Source organism: Melospiza melodia, chromosome 3 (assembly GCF_035770615.1).
Source record: "Melospiza melodia melodia isolate bMelMel2 chromosome 3, bMelMel2.pri, whole genome shotgun sequence".
Classification (NCBI taxonomy): domain Eukaryota; kingdom Metazoa; phylum Chordata; class Aves; order Passeriformes; family Passerellidae; genus Melospiza; species Melospiza melodia.
Genome location: NC_086196.1, coordinates 61,384,941 through 61,408,014, shown reverse-complemented (window position 1 = coordinate 61,408,014; position 23,074 = coordinate 61,384,941). Strand labels below are relative to the sequence as shown.

The 23,074-nt window shown below is 41.2% G+C and overlaps 1 protein-coding gene across 1 annotated transcript in view; it reads right to left on the bottom strand.

The window, feature by feature from the left end:
* Positions 1–23,074, bottom strand: part of GLP1R (glucagon like peptide 1 receptor) — an 85,556-nt gene that overhangs the window by 42,849 nt on the left and 19,633 nt on the right. The window contains 2 exon segments of the mRNA XM_063153347.1: positions 12,141–12,251; positions 13,537–13,633. Of these exon segments, the coding sequence (XP_063009417.1) occupies positions 12,141–12,251; positions 13,537–13,633 (208 nt within the window).

Genomic DNA, 23,074 nt, shown 5'->3' with positions numbered 1-23,074 from the left:
CACATTTTACCCCTGCTTTCATTCTGTTTAAAGGAATTGTTGGTGCCCTACTTCATTAAGTTCCAGCACCATTACCAGGCAGTTTTTGCATGTGTAAGTCAGTTTTTTGCCTTCAGAGGAAATATGCCATTAAGCACTTGATCCTTTTCTTACCTAATTCATTTCTGCTCATTCCAATTGTCAAAAAGTAAATTAGAACCAGAAAATCATATGAGTCTGACCAGGCATTAACCAGCATTATTTTTGTCATCAAACCAGTCATGTACCCAAGTTCTCTCATAAACATTGTCCAGAAAAGCTTTATTCTTATACAAAGAAAAATTAAAGTGATGTATGGGAATCCTAACAGTTAACATTTGGAGCATGTTTGAGGAGGATTAGACTTTAAACATTCATAGCAGGAACCCGGGTCTCAGGAAAAATCTAGTCTATGACAGAAAACTCTCAAGGGGAAAGTCACCAATAAAACATGCAAGTAGAAAAGAATAATACTGCTAAACAAATAAAACTGAGTGCATGATTAAGAAGTGCAATCCTTGTAAAGATTAGTGTATTCTTAAGTTAAAGCTGCATATGCAAAATGGCATGAAAGGGGAGGATGTTCTATAATTAAACTTGCATTCAGACACCTTTTAAGTCAGTCCACATTTTTTGCAACACTACCCTGTCAAATGAAAATATTACAAAAATTTCAATCACAGAACTACTAACTTAAAGGGGCAAAGACTCAGGTGCCTTTACATAAAGCATTTACTGATATATATATATATATATATATATATATATATATATATATATATATATACATACACACACACACATTGCATATACATAGATTGAGCTGTATCTTCACCAAAATTTAACTACGGATATTGGGAAAAGAAATAACCTTTAAGAGCACTACCACATAAGAAGCACATCTGTTCTGTGAGAGGATACACATAGGCTGGATGTGAGAGGAGTCTTTCCCACCACCCAAGGTGAAGTGCCAGGAATTCCTGAAAAGGGGAGGAAGAAGTGAGCCATGTGGGCAAGTTCCTCTCCATCTATGCAGTTTTAAAATCAAGTATTCATATCTTAGCACATCTTCTGGGACTTGGGGGGAAAAAAAAACCAAAACAAATCAGTATTTTACTAATTAGTAACATTTAAGTAAGCTGAAAGTCAACAATCTGTTTTCAGCAAGGCATTTAATTATGTAGCATGCACAAACACTATTGCTTATTCAGACCCTTAATTAGTTCACTTTGCTCATCCACAGCAATTAAAAACTGCAAGTTCTTAGGCGTAAGTAACCTAAAGAAAGGTTTGAGGTCCCTCTGTTTAAGAGAGCACAGAAAACAAATAAAAGCAAGTAGATAAAAACTTCAGTTGTGCAAGTATGTAATGAGAGCACAGATGAAGTCTAAGATATCAAACACATCAAGTATATTTAACTACCTGCTAGACTAGCATGGGCAAGGCACAGAGGCAGTCCAGCTCTTCCTTGCAGCTGGGACTAATGGTGTTCACTTCTCACTTAAAGGCACTATTCATGGCCGGATCAGCTCTAGGCAACGTCTCAAGCACTCACAAAATTCAGCTCAGCTATGTGCTTTCTGAGTTGTGCCTTGACATCCTTGACAGTGCATTTCAAGGAAAAACGTGATACAGTTATAACTAAAAAATTTCTGGAAAACATACAGTCCTGCCAACTGCTCCAACTCCCAGAGACACAGCAAGCTGATATCCTACAGCAGGCTCCTCCAGCAGTGCAAATCAACATAATTCTTCTTAGAAGGTCTCAGGTGACCAGATCTATACCTGACATACAAACATCATCTTTCCATCACACATATGTGCATTTCAATGTGTGGCTATGTGCAAAGTTTCCTGTTCTATAACACATCTGATGTATTTTGGCTGCAGCAGGAGGGGAATCAGAGTAGATTCCCCTCCTGCTGAGGAGGGGAATCTACATCTACAGAAAGATGTGACTTTCTGTCCCTACAGAAAGTCACATCTCAGCCCAGCTGGAAGGTCGTATGTCACTGCTCTATTATATGCACCCCAATCTGAAGTTAAGCAGCAGTTTCTTTAAAAAGCTGTTTCTTTTACTTAAGCAAAATTGATAAAACAGAGAATGACATTGCCTCATGGCCCAAAATAAATGGATGTTAATACCATCTATCTGTTAATGATTTTAAAAATTATTTCTGCAAACAGCCCCTATATCTACCCTTGAGATGAGCAACATATGTTTGAGAGTTCTCTGGTAAACTACCAGATGGAGGCAGAGGTGAACTTGGAAGACTAAGGGGTTTTTTTTATCATTACTTTAAGCAAACTGAAATTGCCAATTAGCTTGAGACAGCTTCTGGTGCAAGGAAGTATAAATTTTGAAGTGCTTACAGGTTAGCAAATGCAAAGAAACATTTTTCACTGAAAAAAGGTCACACCTTTTTCAGCATTATCGGAACTTTCTGGAAGCTTGGTTTTATTAAAGCAAGGAAAGGAAGAAATTTAATAAATGTCTAATTATCTTCAGAGTACCCAATATTTGAAGTGAAATTTATTTTCTTGCATGCAAAAAGACAAGCAGGTACTTAAACTATACACCCACGAAGACATCTGCTGTCTCGGATTTAAAAGACCATCTCAAACTGCGAAGCTGGGTGATTAAACAAAAAGTGAGAGAGATGAAACCAGACAAGGTTTAACTTGGTCCCTTGAACCAAATGTTCCTGCCATGCACATAACTTCAAAAATTGTCTGAAGGAAAACTCTCACATAAATGCCTGCTTCCTCAGCTGTAGGGTTTTCCACAGAGCCCTCTAGAAAACAGCAGAATTTCTTTGGTTTGCTTTGCACAGGTAACACCAGAGCTTCACCGCCACAGCTCTGCTATCCACTGGAGGTTTCACAAACAGAATCAAACATATTTCTTTTATGTTTTTGCTTCTTTCTGGCACTATAGCACTCTGTCCCCAAACTCCCTCCCCCTCTGAGTTAGGAAAGTGTGCAAATGGAACTCAGGGAAAGGGAAGAGGACCGGGACATTGGACTTAATCCTGCAGCGCAGCAGATGTCTCAGGAGTGCAGATGCTTGAACACCAGCTCTGAATGACCATGTTTGATAGCAAGGGGCTGAGAAGGGTTCTAAATCACATTTAAGAAAAGATTAGCTGCAGAAGCTTCTCCAATGGTCCAGGCACCCCAGGAGCAATGACACAAAATCCCGCTGAGGCAGAAGATGTGATTCACACCTGTGTCACAGTACAGCATGCCACAGACAAAAAACACTTGTGGCAACACCTTGACAAACATAACAAGGTTCTGTTCCCTTTCTCAGCCCCTCTTCTCCCAATCAGATGAATTCATTTCACCACTTTTGGTTTTCCTGCTTGTGTACCAGGGAATGGAATCTTCAATATTGCGGTATGTGATACCATTACAATTGTGTTATCGTGGAAGTTCAATTACACTCTTGGGAAAAGAAAGGCACCACACAAGAAGGAAGGTAGTAATTCATGATTTAAGCAACAGCCAGGACTAACTTAGACACTAATGCTGGGTGGGGACTGTGCAGACAATTTCCATGATCTCTGCTGCACCAGAATAAGGTTAGTCTACATCTCATAACCCTAGGGAAATTTCTTTAAACAATCATAAAATCCTCATGGTTAAACTGCTAACCTCTGGTACCTCAGAGTTCCAAGGTAACACCCCACTTCCACCCAAAGCCTCATGCAGAGCCCCTACCTAAAGACACATCAGGAAAAGAAGTTCTGCCACCAGAGAGAAAATGGGGAGTGCTGGAAGAGGGTCTCAAACACAGGTTACAGCAGGGGAAAATGAGAAAGATCTGACCTCGATGTATTCTTGTAACTGATGGTACTCTGGAGCAGCAACCCAGTCTGATCTCTGCATTTCCACACCCCCACGTGAAGCTCAGCTCATACAATCTCTGTGACTGGGCAAAATTATTGTGTGAAGTACAGCTGTGGTGCCAGTTATCTCCACGATTTAATCAGACTGACTCCATCTCCAGCAGCCAGAGGCAGCCACAAGGTTACCATCAGAGGTCACCTGGTATTACTGCTGGGTTAGTCTGCCACCAGAGAGACTTTCAGGTCTCTCACGTCACAGGCTGGAAACCAATGTTGTTTCCAAGGGTCCCCAGGCTGTACTTTACCTGATGATCTGGGAGAACAAAGGAGCAGGTGTCACCACTGCAACACATAATGTAGTAAAGAGAGGATAATACAGAAAATAAAGTGAATTATAGGAGACAAGTGATTCAAGCAAAGGTGAATGACAACGGAAGTTGTTTGATAAACAAAGAAAAGCATTTCAAACTAGGAGAAAGGTAGATTTAGACAGCACAGGGAACTACAAAGCACTGAGGCCTCATGGACAACATCAATTAAGGCATACAAGCCACCTGGCCCTTTACCTGGCACAAGAAACATTACAATTTAATGAGATCTTGGTAGTGCAGAAGTCCTCCAAAGGCCCGTGTATGGCTGTAATGGAAGACTACATAGTAGTACAGCCAAATTGTTAGGTCTTATGCCTCCCTCCAGGACTGAAAAGAATCCAGTACACTCCTGGGGCACAGCTTCTGGCTTAGTTTCCTCCAAAGAAACAGACACCAAAGCTGCTGAAACTAAATCAGTCTCAGCAAGCAGCACAATCAGGGGCTGCTTCAAAATTCACTACCATGCCATCGCAAGATAGCAACACAGACACAGACTGGCATTAATCTAATTCAAGTATCAGACCCCTCAAAAATAGAGACAGGTTCTAAGCTGGAACAAAAGCATTCAAAGATTACATATTTTGCATGGAGATCTGAGCAACAGCCACATCTGTGTTGATGCAAGTCTGCAGCCAGCCTTGGTGCAGTCCAGTGCATATAGGAGCAACTTTTGTGGCTACTGTTCACATAATTCTTGCCTGAAACTAGTACCTCTGGAAGGTTTTTTAATTAAAAAGGATTTAGTGCTATTAAACAATAAAATATCAGAACCCCAGAGGAGGCATAATTGCAAGATGAATTGTGCAGCTCGACAGTTTCCAAATCCACATGGTGTTACTGGCAGCTGGCCTTCAATTATGAGAAGGTAACAAGAAAAAGCACAGAGCCAGTGACAGTGAGGCAAGGCGCCCATTGTCCCTTAAAGGAGCCCCTACTGCTCCCCTCAGAGCTTCTGCACTGATTGGCTTTGAGACAGCTACAGCCCCAGAACCTGTCATAATCTCTCCAACTGTAATGTGGATAGCAAGGTGTGCAAAGTTTACCTGGTGTATCTTCAATGTTATCATACCCTGAGTGAGCTTCACATAAAGGAGGCAAAAGCTTCAACTCTGTCAGCCACAAGTATAGAAAACTTGCCTTCAACAAGCTCTGGCTGTGGGCCAACATCTGCATTGGCAACTTTGCAGAACAAATTCATTTAACAATAACCACCCTCCTGCTACTTCAGCATCTCCCCACAAAGACCTGCCCTCAGTGGGAGTTGCATAAGAACAAATAAAAGCCAAACAGAGCTAGAGTGAAATAGCTTTCACAGATTTGAGAAACTTCTGTAGTTTGCTCTTTCAAAGATGTATAAGCAGACCAAAACCAAAGCTTTGCTTTGGGTTTTTTTGGGGGGTAGAGGGAAGCAAGTCATGCCAAAGTTAAGCATGTGCTTGTTTTGATAGTCTATACATTTCTCTTCATATTTCGAAAGCATTTGAAAATAACACTTGAAAACCAAGAAGTCTTCCCAAAGAGAAAATGTAAGAATTTCCCTACAGAGCCCTGAACAGAATACTTTGACCAAAATTAGATTCCCTTCCATATTCCCTTTGCCTCAATGATCTTGCTTCTTGCTGTCAAGAAGCAAGAAAGAGCTCCCTCATAACACGCACAAAGCTATTTTATATGGCTCTCAAGGGACATGGATGACTTTATGAACTCCTGCCATGTAGCTGCAGCCCAGCAGCGTCTGGGCTCCTCACTTGCTAGGAAACCAAGCCCTGTGCTGTGAGACATATCAGCCACCTATGTCTCTTTCCAGTGACAATGATTTAACCTCAGCAGCAGAGGCTACTCTAAATCTCAGCTACTTTGGCTTTAGTGGAATACTGATTACCCAGATAACCATAATATTCTTATTTCACAATTTTATTTTAAGAAAATAATGTAATGACCAATATACTTGAAGTAGATGAATGCTAATACAGCTGCAATCACACTTATCAGGAAACTGATCTACACGAGAGAAGAAAAAACAACACCAAAACTCAAAGGAATGAGGAGAAATCCCCACATCTCAGTTGGGTGAAATTTCCAATCTAGTTTGCTGCATAACTAGAGATGAAAAAATGACAGCAGTGCTACTGAAGAAAGAGAAAATAACCCAGCATTCAGAACATATCTCAAAAGTGCACCCACAAATGAATACCCACTATTTCAGTGCAACCTATAATATGAAAACTTCCTGTAAAAATTCAGGTTTAATTTACTTGTCTGTCACAAAAAAAAAGTCTGCTGTAGCAGTACAGGCATACATGGTTTCAACCATAAAATCTTGGTCTAATGCTGTGATTTTTCTTCTATTCAATTATCGTGAACACATTCCCAGCCCTCAGAGTCCATCCTTGCAGACAGCATGCCAATAGTAACTTTTTCAGGGATGCTGACACACCTGCTAGGTAACAGAACAAAAAGAAGTCTCAGTCTCAGCATTTCCAAAGAGGTCTGACACGAGTAGGACAGTATTGATTGTCTCTGCTGTACTTTATAGGCTACCTTTGCAAGCAGCATTTTCAGAAAGGGTTCTGAAAGCAAGCATCTTCAGAAAGAAGACAAACATTGCAATCACAAGGGAAGTGATCTTGTAAGGAAAAATCTTGCAAACGCACACATTCCTTAGCAGAAAACACCTGTAATCCCATCCTGCACGGATTTGTCTGGCATAAGGCTGAAAAAGTCTCTGTATACACACAAGTCTGAACAGGCACACAGCAGTGGACACCAGATTAACTCTCAAGTTTCTCAATGAACAGATTCCTATCTCCCTGCAGTTGCTCTTGAGATAAATGCTCAATCCAAAGAACTGGAGAAAGCACTTCTGCTGAACCATGCCCACAATGCAGACAAGGATTCAGAAGCTGCCAAATTAAAGCAACAAGCAGGATGTCACACCTTAGGGAGCAGTTCTGTGGCATCACGTAGGGACAAGAACTGCCATCATGTGCAGTTGGACTACTCACATACCTGCTGAGCACAAAAAGTTCCTCATACCATTTTCAGCTTGCCACTCTGCTAGGCAACCTGCTGGGCCACATCTGCTGCTGAGATTTGCAGAAGGGCAGGCTCAAGACTGACAGCTACCAGGATATGGGTGGTACACAAACAGCAAAAGCTATTAAAGCATAGTTTGCAAAACCCAGATTCCCCAAGGAATGCTCCAGCTTTCCAAACATTTACCATGCAAATTCTCCTCTTGTATTCTGGCTGACACCAACAGAAATTTGTAGCATCTGAAAATCACTGGTTACCAAAACTTACCTTATAAAAAACAAACAAACAGAAACAGAGAATCACAAATCAGTCAACACTGGAATGAGACTGGATATTTCCTAATACAGCGAGGAACTAGAGCAAGTTGCTCAGGCACATGTCTGGTCAGGGTATGATCATCTTCTTCAAGGAGAGAGACTCCACAACCTCTCTGGGTCACTTGTCCTAGGTATTTGACAAACCTCACCATAAAATAATTACATTTAAAGTAAATTTTCTGTATTTCAGTATGTGAGCATACACATTGATAAGATTTTCCCTGAGGCTTCTCTTCTCCAGGCAGAAGAACACCAGCTTTCTCAGTCTCACCTCATAAGAGAGGCACTCCCATTCCTCAATAAATTTCAGTCATTTGCTGGACCTGCTGAAGTAATTCCATGTCTCTCTCTCTCATACTGGGGAGCCCAGAAATGGGCAATGCACTCCAGATGTATCACCCTCCAGAGTAGAGGGAGAGGATCATCCTTTTGAACTGCCACTAATGCTTTCCTAATACAACCCAGGAACCCACTGGTGCCCTTTGCCTCAAGGGCACACTGCTGCTCATCCTGAGCTTGGTGTCCACCAGTACCACCAAGGCCTTTTCTGCAAAGTTGCTTTCCAGACAGTCAGCACTGATACACTCAACTATTCCTCCTCAGGGGCAGAAACTCACAGGATTCCTGTCAGTCCATTTTTTCAGCCTTTTGTCTAATTCGCACTTCATCAGTTTGTCAAGGAGGATGTTATGGGAGTCTGCCACAAAAGTCCTACTAAAGTCAAGATAAACACCTCCATTGCTCTTTCCTTAGCCACCAGGCTAGTCCTCTTATCAGGTTCATCATGCATGATTTCACCTTCATAAAACCATGTTGACTACTCCTAATCACCTTCTTGTCCTCTAAGTGCTAGGAAACCATTCCCAGGATTATTTGTTCCCTTACTTGCCTGGGACTGACAAAAGGCCAATCACCTGTAATTCCCCAGATTTGCCCCCTTGCACTTCTTGAAGATAGTGCTGACAACTGCAGGAATCTCCCTCAATTGCCATGACCTTTCAAAGATACCCAAAAGTGACCTCACATCAGTGTTAATCAGCTCATTCACCGCTCATCAGTACATCCTACCAACTGCTGTGGACTTGGGTATACCACATGAAAGTCTTCCATATTCTGATCCTCATCCAGTTAGAGTAAGTCTTCATTGCTTCCAACTTTATCACTGATCACAGTGGCCTCAGATTGCTGAAAGTGAGTTTTACCAGTAAAGGCCATGAAGTAGGCATGGCCTTAACTTCAGTCATTTCCCCATCCTTTGCCAAGATTCTCCTCTTGCACTCAGCAATGGATCCATATTTCTTTCTCATATCTGTTTAGAAGCCCTTTTTGTTACTCTTCATCTCACTTGACAAGATTCTGTGTGGGCTATGGCTGTCCCAATGCTATCCTTTAATGACCAGCCTATGCTTTCTGGATCACCCTTCCCTGCTTCCAGCTCTTCTACATTTTTATACTGAAGTGGTTAACTCGTGAAGAGACTCAGACTCAATGCTTCCTCCATTTCAGTACTCCATGATAAGCAACATTTGGTTTCAAGTGACTCAATTCAATTCCCAGGGGATTTCTGGGGGTATACCCCAGCAAGCTTTCTACAAACTTGAAAACCTGACTCCTAGTCAAGGGAGCAGCAATCTTAAATATTTGAGTATGCCTAGCTGAAGCACTTCATACTTGATGGCTTTCCCTGAACATGTTTTGAAGGTACTTCCCAAACAACATCTCACCTTTTCCTCCTCTCCATTTCCAGGAGATGGGATGGAAGTCCTGCACTGCTAGAACCTATTTCAAGTTCCAAGTAGGGGGCTCAGCAAGAACAAGTAATAAACATCCTTTAGTGACTACTCTAAATCAGAGGTTGTTCAATTTTTTATTGCTCTAGATCTTCTATTACTAAGACATTACCTCTTCATCACAGCAGCTCATTAGCATTCACTTTGAACATGACTCCACAAGATGCCATGGAATCTCGTCAGGTGATGGTAATTCAGGCTCCTAAATTGCATGCCTGGCAGAGATACAAACTTCTTGTTTTATATTGGACACTGAAAGGCCTCCTTGTCCCATTTTTATTCCTTGCTGATAAAACAGAGGTTGAGGTATATGCACAATTTGCTCAACAAAGGAACAAATCCAAGGGTTTAATGATTTTCTGAAGTGTTTTGCAATTCTCCCAAGCAAGGAGTTTACAAAATGCTGCTCTTCTCACTGAAACAAACACCGTTTTCAGGATAATTAATTTTTAAAAAAACTTATTTCCAAAAGTATGAAAGACATTGCACATTCAAGTAATTTATTAATCTGCAGTATTGCATTAAACCGTGGCTTTTTCCAGCAGTGGTTTCAAGAGCAGTTGAAAGTCCAGGGTCTTAAAGACTGAAAATAAACAGGCTTAGAGGACAGAAGTTAAAGTCTGCAAAGAGTTTTAGGTATCCCCGCAGAAGAACATTATTGGAAAAAATTTTGCCATATCCAGTGATTTTATGTAAATTATGAGGTAAATATTAATTTCATACACCTGAAAAAGCCTGTTTATCCATTCCTAATCCTTAGGAGGATTAGCAAACAGCATCTTAACTTCTGAAGTCGCTTAGGAAAGCAGGCAAGGCTGGAGATGTAACCAAGGGTGGCCTCTGCAAGGAGAGGCTAAAGCTGTCCCATGCTGGACACAACTGGTTCCAAAGATCCACTGCAGGGCACAGCCGAGGTTGGAAAAGACCTTTGAGATCACTGAGTCCAACCTATGAACTAACACGACCTTATCAACTAGGCCATGGCACCTCAGGGAAACAACTGTATGCAAGAAAGAAACAAACATTGCCTGGCAGTGAGGAGTGAGGAAAAAAGTGTGAGAAACAGCCCTGTGCAGAGCACTCAGCTCAGAGAAGATGGAGGTGAGGAGATGCTGCAGGCACCAGGGCAGAGACTTCTTCACAGCCCCTCGGCTTCCTTGGTGGACGAGGTGGTAGGCTCGTGGGCTGCCAAACACACCCTGGCTGCTTTCCCTCCTCAGAATGGGGGAGAAAAACTAAGATGCAATATCTTGCTGGTCAAGATAAATAAGTAACCAGGAGAAGTAATGGGAACTAGGACTGGATGTTACCACAGAGGGGAACAACTACAGGGAATCCTTTGTGGTTGTAAAGCAGTGAAGGGCCCAGGGGTGTAGTTTCAACCTTTGTCAGTGCTGTGGTGACATTTTGATTTAAGTGTGGGGATTTACACATACACCACCAACCCTTTAAGATAATGACAGTTTAACAAGTAAAGCAAAAGCTGCACATGCAAGTAAATCAAAATAAGGAATTTATTTATTGCCTCCCATTTGCAAGAAGACATTCAGTCACTTCTTGGAAAGCAGGGCCTCAGCATGGACAACCAATAGGCAGGAAGACACCATCATGAATGCCTCTACTCACTTCTCCCTCTTCTTGCCCCTTTCCCTGAGCTTTAATGCCAACCACATCACAGAGCAGGAACATCCCTTTAATCAGATCACATCAGCTGTCCCACTGATGTCCCCTCCCAACTTCAAGCAGACCCCAGGCTCGCTGGCCTCGGGCAGGGCTTGAAGCAAGTGCTTTGACACTGAGCAAGGGCTATTGTGAAGAAAATCATCTCCAACTCAGCCAGACCCAAGATCATCTCCAGTCCTTATTTCGTGCTATTGGTATTAAGCCCAGGTCCCACATTACACAATATGTTTAAGTAATCTCTGATATCCCATCCCTTCTCTTCATCATTCCTGATATCCCTCCATACCAACACAACATGTCCTCCATACTTACACCATACACTTTGCATCCATCAATCAGAACTATATATCCTCATTAACTAATATCCTCTGTCCTTTAACAGAGGCCAAAGCCAATTCCCCACTCCACTGGAGCTGGCTAATAAACTGTTTCATTTAGACTTCGAAGCATAGAAAGGTCTTCACAAAGTACAAGCTGTACAAGTCACTGGTTTGAAAGACAGAACACTAGACTAAATGATCTAATACACCTTGCCTTCAAGTGTACATGTACATAAGGCTGTAAAATCTAAAGGTGCCATTCAGTCCTTCATAGAAGTCTGTGAGATGAAGGCATTTTCAGTGGTTGCAAAGAGTTCTGAGAAATAAGTTTATCTCAGGACCAGCACAAAACACTTTCACGTTAGACTTTTCCATCTCTATTTCCTACAGGATGATGTACCAGTTACCTTTGTTACTTTTATCTCAGCTTTCCAACTAAGCCATTATCATTGTTAGACAGCTCTGCATGCTTGCTGAAGGCTAAGTTATTAACAGTCACCACTATTCAAGCAGCAAAACCAGATGAGATCAAAAACTATCCAAACTAAACACAACCTTTAAGAAGTCCGTTCTCTCATTTTCATCTTCCCCTGCTAAACAGAGATCAAGAATGTATCATAGTAGTATCAGTCCCTACTTTTATGTTACAGAGAATTGACTGCACTCACAGATACTTAAGCCAATCTTGTCCTTGCTAAGACTGGGCAAGGAAACAGGACTGGTTTAAGCTGTGCCTATAAAGAAAGGCTCTTACCTGCATTAGCCCAGGGAAGATACCAGGGGCAGCTGACATTCACGTAGGTGCCAGGCAGTCCATCTGGCCAGCAGGCATAATCATCAAATGTTCTGTTGCAGAACTTGCCTTCTGCAGAGGGAGAGAAGGGAGGCTCATGCCACTGCCTTGTACTAATACAGCAAGAAGAAAAAGACTGAAGAGCAGAATATAATAGGAAATACAGACACGTGCATTTAAGCTCTGATGTGGAATTATACAACACTTTTTTATCCAAAAGAGTGAGTTTACCTTCACACAGGAAGCCATTGTTTCAGGGAGGAACTAAGGAACAGATTAGGGTCTTACACTGACTCAACAGACAAGGAAGTAATGGATAAGTGTTAATTTATCTATCTTTTTCACAGCCTTACTTGTCACAGTTTAATTTAAAATCATTTTTGCTATGAACACTAAAGATAATAATTCCTCAGAATGGTTCAAATTCATGCAGTTGGAAAGTCTACCCTAATATATAGGTCCACCAATGAAATACCCACACACAACCATAACTTTGCATTACAGCTTAATCAACATGAGAATACTTCTACTTCAGATTCATTAAACTGTCATTCTTAGAGGGCAGCACTCAACTGCTCAACAGAATAATGCAGCAGAGGGAGATGAATGTGTCCCTGCCATTGTCATCAGCTACTGCTCTCACTCTGACATAATAATGTAGTTGAGACAAGGAATATTAACAGTTTAGAAATAATTCCTCACAGGCACACCTTCAGACACATCTTCAGCGTGTCACAAAAGCACCGAAGCAGAGGAGAGGCTGCATGGTGTCCAACTGTGAGCATTATTGACACGTCACCACTTGTCCTCTAAACACCACAATGCTGGCACATCACAGATGCTCTCAGCATATTATAGCAGCTCAAACACTAAGACAAGCTACATTCTCCTTAAGTCACTTGCTGCTTTTTCCAAAGCCATTTCAGCATTTTACAAGGCTCAGAATAGCTTATACCAACTTTACAACCCACAAACTCCTAGTTCAATGTGAACAGCATGGTCCCAGATTTCCTAACACCTTGACACCTAAAGAAGTTTCAGGTCTATTATATTAGTGGCTGTTTGATATGGCAGAGCTACCACTTGCCACTGCAAACACTGCTGTTTGATATGGCAGAGCTACCACTTGCCACTGCATAACACTCTGGACCTAAGGACAAACATCTTTACAATGAAATTGCTCCATAAAATGCTTCCCCCAGCAGAGGGAAGAGCCCCACAGAGAGCAGCAAGAAGCAAATGGGATAAAGAAGCAATGAACCAGAAAGAAGTATTTTCAAGTTCATAATCAGTCCCTTGCTACTGTTATAATGCATTTTAAAAATTAATACATCCTATCCCTACCAAATTAGCTTACCTGCCACAATGGGGGGTGTCTCATACAAGTATTTCTGGCACTGGAGCTGATACTCCTTCCATTTCTGCACAACCTCAGAGAGGGACCCATCTGAACTCTGAAAGAGAAATCACGAGTCTCAGACATTGCAGGGATTTAAACTGTAGGGTTCTTCATGCAAAATGAGTGAGTGTGAAAATGACTACAAAAAGCCAGAACAGCACTGCTTATCACAAAGGGCAGAAGATGATGCTATGTATATGCCTAATTTCAACCAAAAAAAAAAATAAAATCGCCTTTTATTTGCACCACAAGGAAACAAAAACTCCACAAACTATACCATGCCCTGACTGAAACCCACACTGAGATAGCCCTGCTCTCCTGAACATGCCCCAGTTGTGTGATTTATTACCTCATGAAAAGACAGGGACAGCAGTAAGTCCTTTATTAGTAGAGGGTTTTTTCCAACGGCAGTATTTCTGCTTTCCCATAAATGAAAACAAGCTTATTCACTGTATGTAGCAGATGTTCCTCAAGTATTCTTCCAAAATGTGGATGAAAGCTTTTCCAGCCTTTTTTTTTTTTCCTTTGATGAACAGCTTTTCCCTGCATATTTTTCCTGCAAATGCAGAAAGATGTGGAGCCTCCTTTTTGCAGATTTTGACAGGCTGCAGGTTCCACCATCAGCTACCCCAGGTAGCGACAGGGCAGGGGAAAAGCATGTACAAACTTGGTCTGAGGACAAAGGAAATTAGCTGTTATTAGAGTGAGCAGCTAACTCAGAGCTGGCTGCTCACTGAACCCTAGCAGATGTCCTACCTGGCTCACAGAGAACCAGCTTTACTCACTGCATTTGAGTAGAGACATTACTCCTTCTCCCCCCTCTTTGTGTTTGTATAAACCAAGTTTAAATATCCGGATTAGGAGGCTGTAAGTGATTAACAATGCAAGTAACTCATCCTTCTTTTTCCAGAGAAGGCCCCGTGGATGTCTCAGACATACAATCAAAAGCATGAACCTAATGGTACAACACACTAATGCTGCTGAGTGGAAGGAAGTTCATTTAATCCCAGATGCCAATCAGTTTATTTAGTGAAGCATGAGGGTAAATAATCCTTGCAGTTTTACCCTCCCAGCTCCAATTGCTAATTTTTATTTTCCACTTGTGCTTCTAAACCTTTTCCAGATGGTTAGAATAAAACCAGAGTATGGGAAGAATAATTTTAAAATGAAGAAGTAATTTTAAAACTCTACTGCATTTCAGGAAAGTCAAATTAAATTCTGTCCACTGCAACTGATACAACTAAAATTTAGATATCAGGGCAATCACCTTGGTATAAAAGAACAGAAAAGACCTCTCAAGTCCTCTTCTTTTAAATCCTTCCAATTAAAAACCCATTTGAAATTAAATAAAACAAGCACCACATGCACAATGCTTCTGCCTGGATTAACCCAGTACATGTAATTATAAATATGGTCTTGCATATGTAATGAAAAATACAGCATTTAGTAAATACCTGTATTGTTTCAAGAGTAAGTACCCATAACTTGTAGCTAGGGCCTCATGGCCATAATTTTAGAAGAATTTAGTCAGCTCCCCCTGAAGTCAAAACAAGCACAAGCCTGTGGATCTTGGAAACTCTGAGCCTGTTTACCTGATTTAAATCACCTTATCTATGCCAATAAATGCTGCAAAGTCTGTCTATTGTAAAACAAATGGATTCTACTGAATGGAAAAACAAACCTGTAGCATAGTGATCTATACTCAACATACCTGAAGGGGAAAGAAAACATCTAAATTAGATCTACAGGTGTGTGTAGGGAAACAGATAATCAGTAACTAAACCACCATTTACACATCCATGTAGGCTGAGTAATAACAGATGACCTGAATAGAGGGAGACAATCAGTTTTCACATTTAAGTTTTTCTCAGGCATCTTTACAAAGTGACTTTTAGGTTATATATCTTTTAGAATCAGAGAATAATTTAAAGGTCTTCATTGTACAAGGCCGGTTATTTGAAGTTACACAAGACTGCTTCACTATCCTCTTATCACCAGGTTAACACTCTAATAAAGGAATTAAAAGGAACATTTTCAGGCTGAATACTTAAATTAAAATTCAGAATAATTTAAGAAGGTACTAAACACACATCTTCCCAAAAAGTAACTATTGATCAAGCATGTTGATGACTACATCAAGTTAATCCAAACTTAGCTTTCAAAATCATTACAAGATACAGATGCATATAGAGTTTCATTTAGAAACAAGACTCTACCTTTTAAAATATCCTGACAATATCTTAAAAGCTGCTTCCACTAAGAAATATAACTCTTTTGGAGTCAGGGAGCTTTAAAGGAATTTTTCAAAATCAAGTTTTCATCTCTTGCCTTCATGAATGCAGGAACAACTAGCTTTAACTACAGCTTAAAAGCAAGCCTCTATTCCATAATCTAATGAGAAAGTAAAAGCTTTCTACTAATACTGTTTTTTTTATAATGTGAGAAAACAACTCTAAGAAGGAGACTAGTAAACTATAAAAGTGAAATATTTAGACATGCTTTTCTGTGGAGATCACTTATTTGGTAGACAGTTTTCTATTATCTGTAGTTAGTTGCAATAAGACAATCTAATACAAATAAGACTAATACTAAATAATTGGTTCTCTCTGTGCAACAGTTCACTGTCATTCAGCTAAATACTGTGGTTTGTTATCTGACAAATTGACTTCAACTTGATTTTAGCATATGCTACTTTCTATTTCTCAGAGCTTATGGCCCACATGACCAAGAATCAGAAGTTATACAGTGCCACAGATTCACCATATCAGTAGTTATGGAAATATGAGATACTGTATTTTCTTGGAAAGTTATTTAGAACCTTCTGCAACAAAGCACTAAATGAAAATATACAAGGCCATGGTTCCTGGGTCAATACCTAAAATTTGGAGCAAATGAAAAAGGCATAGCTTTGTTAAACTCAGAACTGTTTTCATTGCTGAGAGCATGCAGTTGTGGGTTTACTTGGGGTTATTTTTTCCTGTTATATTTAACCATAGGTGGAAAAACAGCAGTAGTTATGTGTGGTGAAAATATATCACAGAAGGATAGCAGAGGAGAAGATGGAAGCACAGCTGACTGGTTAAGGTGGAGAAGCTAAAAGGCATGAATGGATGAAAGACATTAAGGAGCTGAGTGATGGTACAGCCTAAGGAGCATGAAACAAAGGGAGAAAAAATAGGACAGTCAAGAGGACAGAGACTGGAGCCTCTTAGTGTATGCATACAATTAGTGCAATTAATCTCTAGTGAGCACACTCCAAATTAGCACATTTGACAGTCTGAAGTCAGAATTCTTTACAAATCCTTATCACCTTTCTGTAGCCATCATTTGTCTTCACAGGTCATACTGTAAAAGTACCCATTTTAATCACTTTTCAACATCTTTGAAACTATTCCTGCTGAAACAAAAAGCAGCATCCACACAGATCCAAGGTGATCAATGCCCCAAAAGCAATATTCTAATACAGTGAAATCTGAGCACACAGGGTATAAAGCCTCCAGACAAAATGTAGCATGAAATGTAATTAAAGTGGAAAGGAGAGTTCTCAGTGCTTCAGAGGCAACTGGCGATCCCTGGGTTTACCTTCTCTCTTCTCCCACCACCACATATAAGGTCTCACATGCAACAGAATGAGAAATTCCTCCTTGCATTATTTTTTTTTGTCTTTGCTTGTCCGTTTTTAAACTGGACCACTTACGCTACAACTTTTTCATGTTTTTAATATTTCTGTATAACAAGCAAGACTTTAACTTGCTGCTGTGTAGTGAGAGTCCTATGTATTGGATAAGTGGGTCCTAGTTGCTCTAAATGAGCCACAGCTGTGAAGTCCTTATTTGGGCAGCAGCTGTGGCTTGCAAAGATAACTGGGATAAAAGGGGCTGGGTCGAGAGCCCAGGAGGAGCCCCTGTGAAGCCATGGCGAACTGCACAGCAGAGAGGAGCGGCATGGTAGAAAACCAGCTAGAAGGTATGGACTTTAAGAATATAATAACAATAGTATGGGACTCAAGAAATATGAAATACAATACAACAATTGGTGACCCCGACGTGATGGAGTTCCCCGACGTGATGGAGGTATGCAGCCTGAAGAGCTGTGGAAAATAGGACAGCCTGAGAGCTGTAGCAGCCTGAAGAGCTGTGGAAGATAGGACAGCCTGAGAGCTGTAGGACTGTGGGAAAGGCAGCCTAGAACTGCAGAAAGAACATTGCTATTGAATCTCAAGGAGCTGTGCTGGATTATGGCCCTTGAGTCAAGAAGCTGTGTGTGTTGTACATGACCTTTGAGCCATGGGGGAATGTGTGTATTGTTCTTGTGTGGTGTATGAGGCCTTTGAGTCATGGGATAAAACATGTATTGTAAAGGAAATGAGTGTATTGTACTTGAATATCTATACTGTATTTGAATACATCTGTTAGTAATAGAAAAAGGGGGAAATGTAGTGGGAGTCCTATGTATTGGATAAGTGGGTCCTAGTTGCTCTAAATGAGCCACAGCTGTGAAGTCCTTATTTGGGCAGCAGCTGTGGCTTGCAAAGATAACTGGGATAAAAGGGGCTGGGTCGAGAGCCCAGAAGGAGCCCCTGTGAAGCCATAAGGAACTGCACAGCAAAGAGGAGCTGCGTGGTAGAAAACCAGCTAGAAGGTATGGACTTTAAGAATATAATAACAATAGTATGGGACTCAAGAAATATGAAATATGAAATACAATACTGCTGAAGGCTCACACGTAACATTACAACCACTGCAACCTCCAAATTGCTAATCTTAATCTTCAAAAGCAAAAACTAAGGAACCTGGCATTGAACAACAATTTGGCACAGCCTTGGTATTCTTCCCTTGGATAGTAATGCTGGGGTATCAACCTCACGAGAGGAGTATTCAGACTATATGTACTGCCTTTAGCACAGAAGGGCACTGGTGAGTTACTTTTAAACTTCACAGCCCTTTTTTTGCAAAGTCCAAAGGAAGACATTATTTCAAGGCTATTCTGCTCAGGATCAGCACAGCAGCTAAGTCCAAGATAAGTGAAGATCATACATTACAAGCCTTACGCTTGTTCTGACTCGTAACATTTTTTCTGGTACAATACAAATCTTAACAAACCACCCCTTAGGTAACATAAACCATAGGTTTTCATCAATACACCAGAGCAGAGTTGGACAATCCCCACCCTGGTCTGGCCAGCAATGCTGTGCCTGATGCTCCCAGGACATGCTTGGCCTTCCTGGCTGCCAGGGCACTCCTCACTCCTCTTCAGCTTGCTATCAACCAGGAGCCCCAGGTTCCTCTCTGCACCACTGCTTTCCAGCATCTCATTCCCCAGTCTGTCCCTACATCCAGGGTTTCCCCATTCCAGGTGCAGAATCCGGCACTTTCCCTTGTTGAACTACACATGGTTGGTGATTGCCCAGCCCTCTGGTTTGTCGAGGTCTCTCTGCAGGGCCTCTCTGACTTCAAGTGAGTCAACAGCTCCTCCCAGTTTTGTACTGTCTGCAAACTTGCTTAGTATCCCTTCCTTCCAGTCCTGCATCCAAGTTGTTTTTGAAATTGTTGAAGAGTCTAAGATAAAACCCAGCAGAACCTACTAGTGCCAAGTCTCCAGTTGGATGCCAGCCCATTCCCTGTAACCCTTTATGCCTGACCCATGAACCAGTTGCTTACCCATTATACAATGTGTTTATCCAATTGTGTGCTAGACATTTTGTCCAGAAGGATCCCATGAGAGACAGTAGCCAAAGCTTTACTGAAATGTACTGTACTGAACTTGGTATTACCAGAGTCCTTTGACTCACTGTTCACCCCATGATAAAACAATCCCATTGAGGATCAGTCCTTCAAGTACAATGTCTTTGCATCTTCAAGAAGCATTCTGGAAGTGTGTTAGTGTGGGAGGCGGCTTTATTGCTCAACCCTCACTCTCCCAAAGAGATGATATTCAACCCAATTTTGTAACTACTTAGTTCAACTTCTGCATAAGAAGTTAATCTAAATCCATTATGTGCAACATCTCACAGTCCAGTTACTCTCCTTTAAGAATTGAAGCTATGTCAAAGGAGGAAAAGGTACATCAAAAAATGATGTCTCTACTAAAGATAATTCAAAAGAAGTATCATTAAAGGTACCCCTTCAAAGAGATGATAAATTAGATCATACTTCAGGACTGACATTCCCTAGATTTCTGTATTTATCACATTCTCTTCCCACATTACGTTGCCCAGTATCAAGTTTAATGTAGTCATTTGACATTATGCAACACTAAGTGACCCTCTGAGATAAAGTCATTACTCTCAGTCCCTTGTGTAGGGCTGCTTGACTGATCAGATGATATAATATTAATTATGCTTCCCAACTCATATTTTACAAAATATTTCATCAGTGGCTGGATCACTCTGTACAAATTCCTCACCCTTCAGAAAAAAACAAACAGGATCAAAACAACTTGTCTTTGAGAGGGAAGCCAGCTTCTAGGAGCTTTTCCTGTAAATGCTTCTGGTTCCTTAGTTACTAATGAACCAATTATTTCAGAAGCTCAGGACTGTCAGAAAAAGAAATCGTTCAGCATCCTCCTTGCTACTGAAAAGCAAAAAAATGAGTTCCCTCAAAAGGAGCTACTGCATTCAGGGAGAAACTCCCTGGTGACACCTGCCAGCTGTTCTTGCCCTTAGGCTGCAGCAGCTTAGTACTTTTAAGTCCTTGAAGAAAAACAAAAAGTCTCAGGACTTCGATAAAGGCAAATCTTGAGAACAGTCTTTCACCATCTGTCCAAGCATGGAAAGCCCTCTGTTCTGTCACTGACTTCTAGTTCCATGACATCAAGCTTTTGAACTCACAGCTGCAAGAGGAAGCACTCATTAGACACATTTGATCAACACACAGAAAAGACATTCCTCTGTCTGCCTCTTCGGATCTGCTTAGCCCAGATTCCTTTCTCTTTTAGTGGTGTTGTTGCTGTTGTTCTTTTTGCTTGTTTTAAACCAGTGGCTGAATCTCAGCATTCCTCTCTCTCAGCTGAAGAAGACCACCACACCACACAGTGCCTCATCCTGGCCTTCCTGACTTTTTTTCTCGTTTATATACCTGCACCAGCTAAGGAAGGAAGGAAGGTTTGGCTGGGCTCAATCATACAGCAGCCCATAATAGCACCTATAAGGGCACTTATCACCACCATCCTATCCCCCATCTCCCACCCCCTCCATTCTTAAGATCTGTTCTTACTAGATTCAGGCAAAAAGAATAAGCACAGGCATCTCCTAAAGGTCTAGAAATGCAGAATGCTTCTGCACAGAATCACAGATAAGCCATTTTAAAGAACAAAACCAAAACTGATTTGAGGCAAACTCCTATTTCTTGGTACTTCTGCACAAACTCCTATTTCTTGAACTTCTCCCAGTTCAGCTGATTGTTCCACCAATCATTCCAAATACATGAACTGTCTGAGCAGGCAGGCAGTTCAGCCCTAACCACAAGGGCTTCCATTCCAGGACCAAACACTCCAGGTCCATCCTGGGATCTTTCATTCGTGCTTTGAAAATAACCAGTTTTCCCAACCCTGAAAATTTTGTTTTGACAAGGTGCATCTCAATGAGAAAAATATCTCTTGGCCCTGTAATTTTCTGGCTCAAGAGAAAGTATTTGGCATTCCGAGACATAGATGTCAAAGCAAACTTTTAAAGACCTAAATCAGCTTGCACAGTATACAGTTTCAAAATAAAGGGAATAAAGTAAAGCCTAATATTTCAGCATCCTACAAAATTTAGCATCACCTTCTAGAGAAATAAAATCAAACTCCCGAAGGTCAAGTAGGATAGTCTGAAAATGTGGTGCCAACCTGTGTTTATAGGGTTCAAGTTTCTATTTTTTGTGTCTTCAGTGATGGACAGACCTGGGACAAGAACAGTTACCTGCAGAGCTCTTTTGTCCTATGAAGAACTTCCCAAAACTGGAAAGATTTTTGTCTTGGGTGACTGTAGGTCCCATGAATCCATATGCTCACTGCTGAGGGAGTAACACATTCAGGATGGCAGCAGCTGTTACCAGAAAATGTTATTTTCATTACAATGTCTTTCATCTGTCCTGGTAAGTGTTCCTGTCAAGGATGTATTACATGAGCCACTCAAAAATGCCAGAAGAAAATTACTGAGAAACTATGCAGAGGGATAGAAGAAAAATGCAAAATTCAAAAGCAACTATAACTCACAAACTCTTGGAGAGAAGAAAGCAATCCAACAATTTTAGTGGAAGACAGTGTACAGCACTCATGAGAATTACATTATTATACAAGGAGATTTTACTGTGCATTGCAAATCTAGACACGTTCTTTAGCAAAGGACTTTTATTGATGCAGTCATACAACAGGGCAAGCAAAACATAACAGTTTAGCATGTATTTTTAGAAAGATACACAAGATTATAGCTCTACAAACATCAAGGAATGAACAAAGGCAGAGTTGAAGACCACTACAGGAGGAGCAGAAGCTATAAAGCTGAAAATGAGAGCAGAACTTCATAAATACTCTCATGGATTTAGAAACAAAATTCAGCCTAGGCTACTGGAAGAGCAACTCAGCATTTCATTCATTAGTAACACAGAATCATAGAATGATTTGGGTTGAAAGACATTTAAAGATCATCTAGTTCTAATATCCCTGCTGTGGTCAGGGACATCTTTCACACAGATCAGGTTGCTCAGAGCTCAATCTAACTTGGCCTTGAACACTTCCAGGGATGGGACACCCACAATTTCTTTGAGCAACCTGTTCCAGTGGTTCACAGTACTAATTCTCATACAAAGTAATTTCTTCTTTCTATCTAAAAATCATTCTACCCTGCTTTAGTTTAAAACCTTGTCCTATGACACTACAAGCCCTGGTAAAAAGTCTCTCTCCACCTTTCTTATAAGCCCCATTTAAGTACTGAAAGGCCAACATAAGGTCTCCTCAGAACCTTCTCTCCTCTGGGCTGAGCTATCTGAGCTCTCAGCCTTTCCTTGCAGAAGTCTCAGATCACTTCCACAGCCCTCTTCCAGATCCAGTCTAACAGATCCATGTCTTTCATTTTTTGGGGACCCCAGAGCTAGATGCAGCACTCCAGGTGGGATCTCACAAGAACAGCAGGGAGAAAACCCCTTCCCTCACCCTGCTGGCCACCCTGCTTTGATGGTAGCCCAAGATACAACTGGGTTTCCAGGCTCTGAGTGCACACTGCCAGCTCATGTCCAGCCTCTCATCCACCAGCATCTCCAAGTCCTAATCTGCAAGAGTGCTCTCAATCCATTTTTACCAAGCCTGTATGGATACTGATGATTTTCTTGATCAGGTGCAGGACCTCACACTTGGCCTTGTTGAACATGGGCCCACTAGTCAAGCCCATCAAGGTCCCTCTGGATGGCCCCCCTTCCCTCCGGTGCATCAACAGTTCCACTCAGCTTAGTGCCACCTGCAAACTTGCCAAGGGTGCACTCAATCCCACTACATCCACTAATAAAGATATTTAAATTAC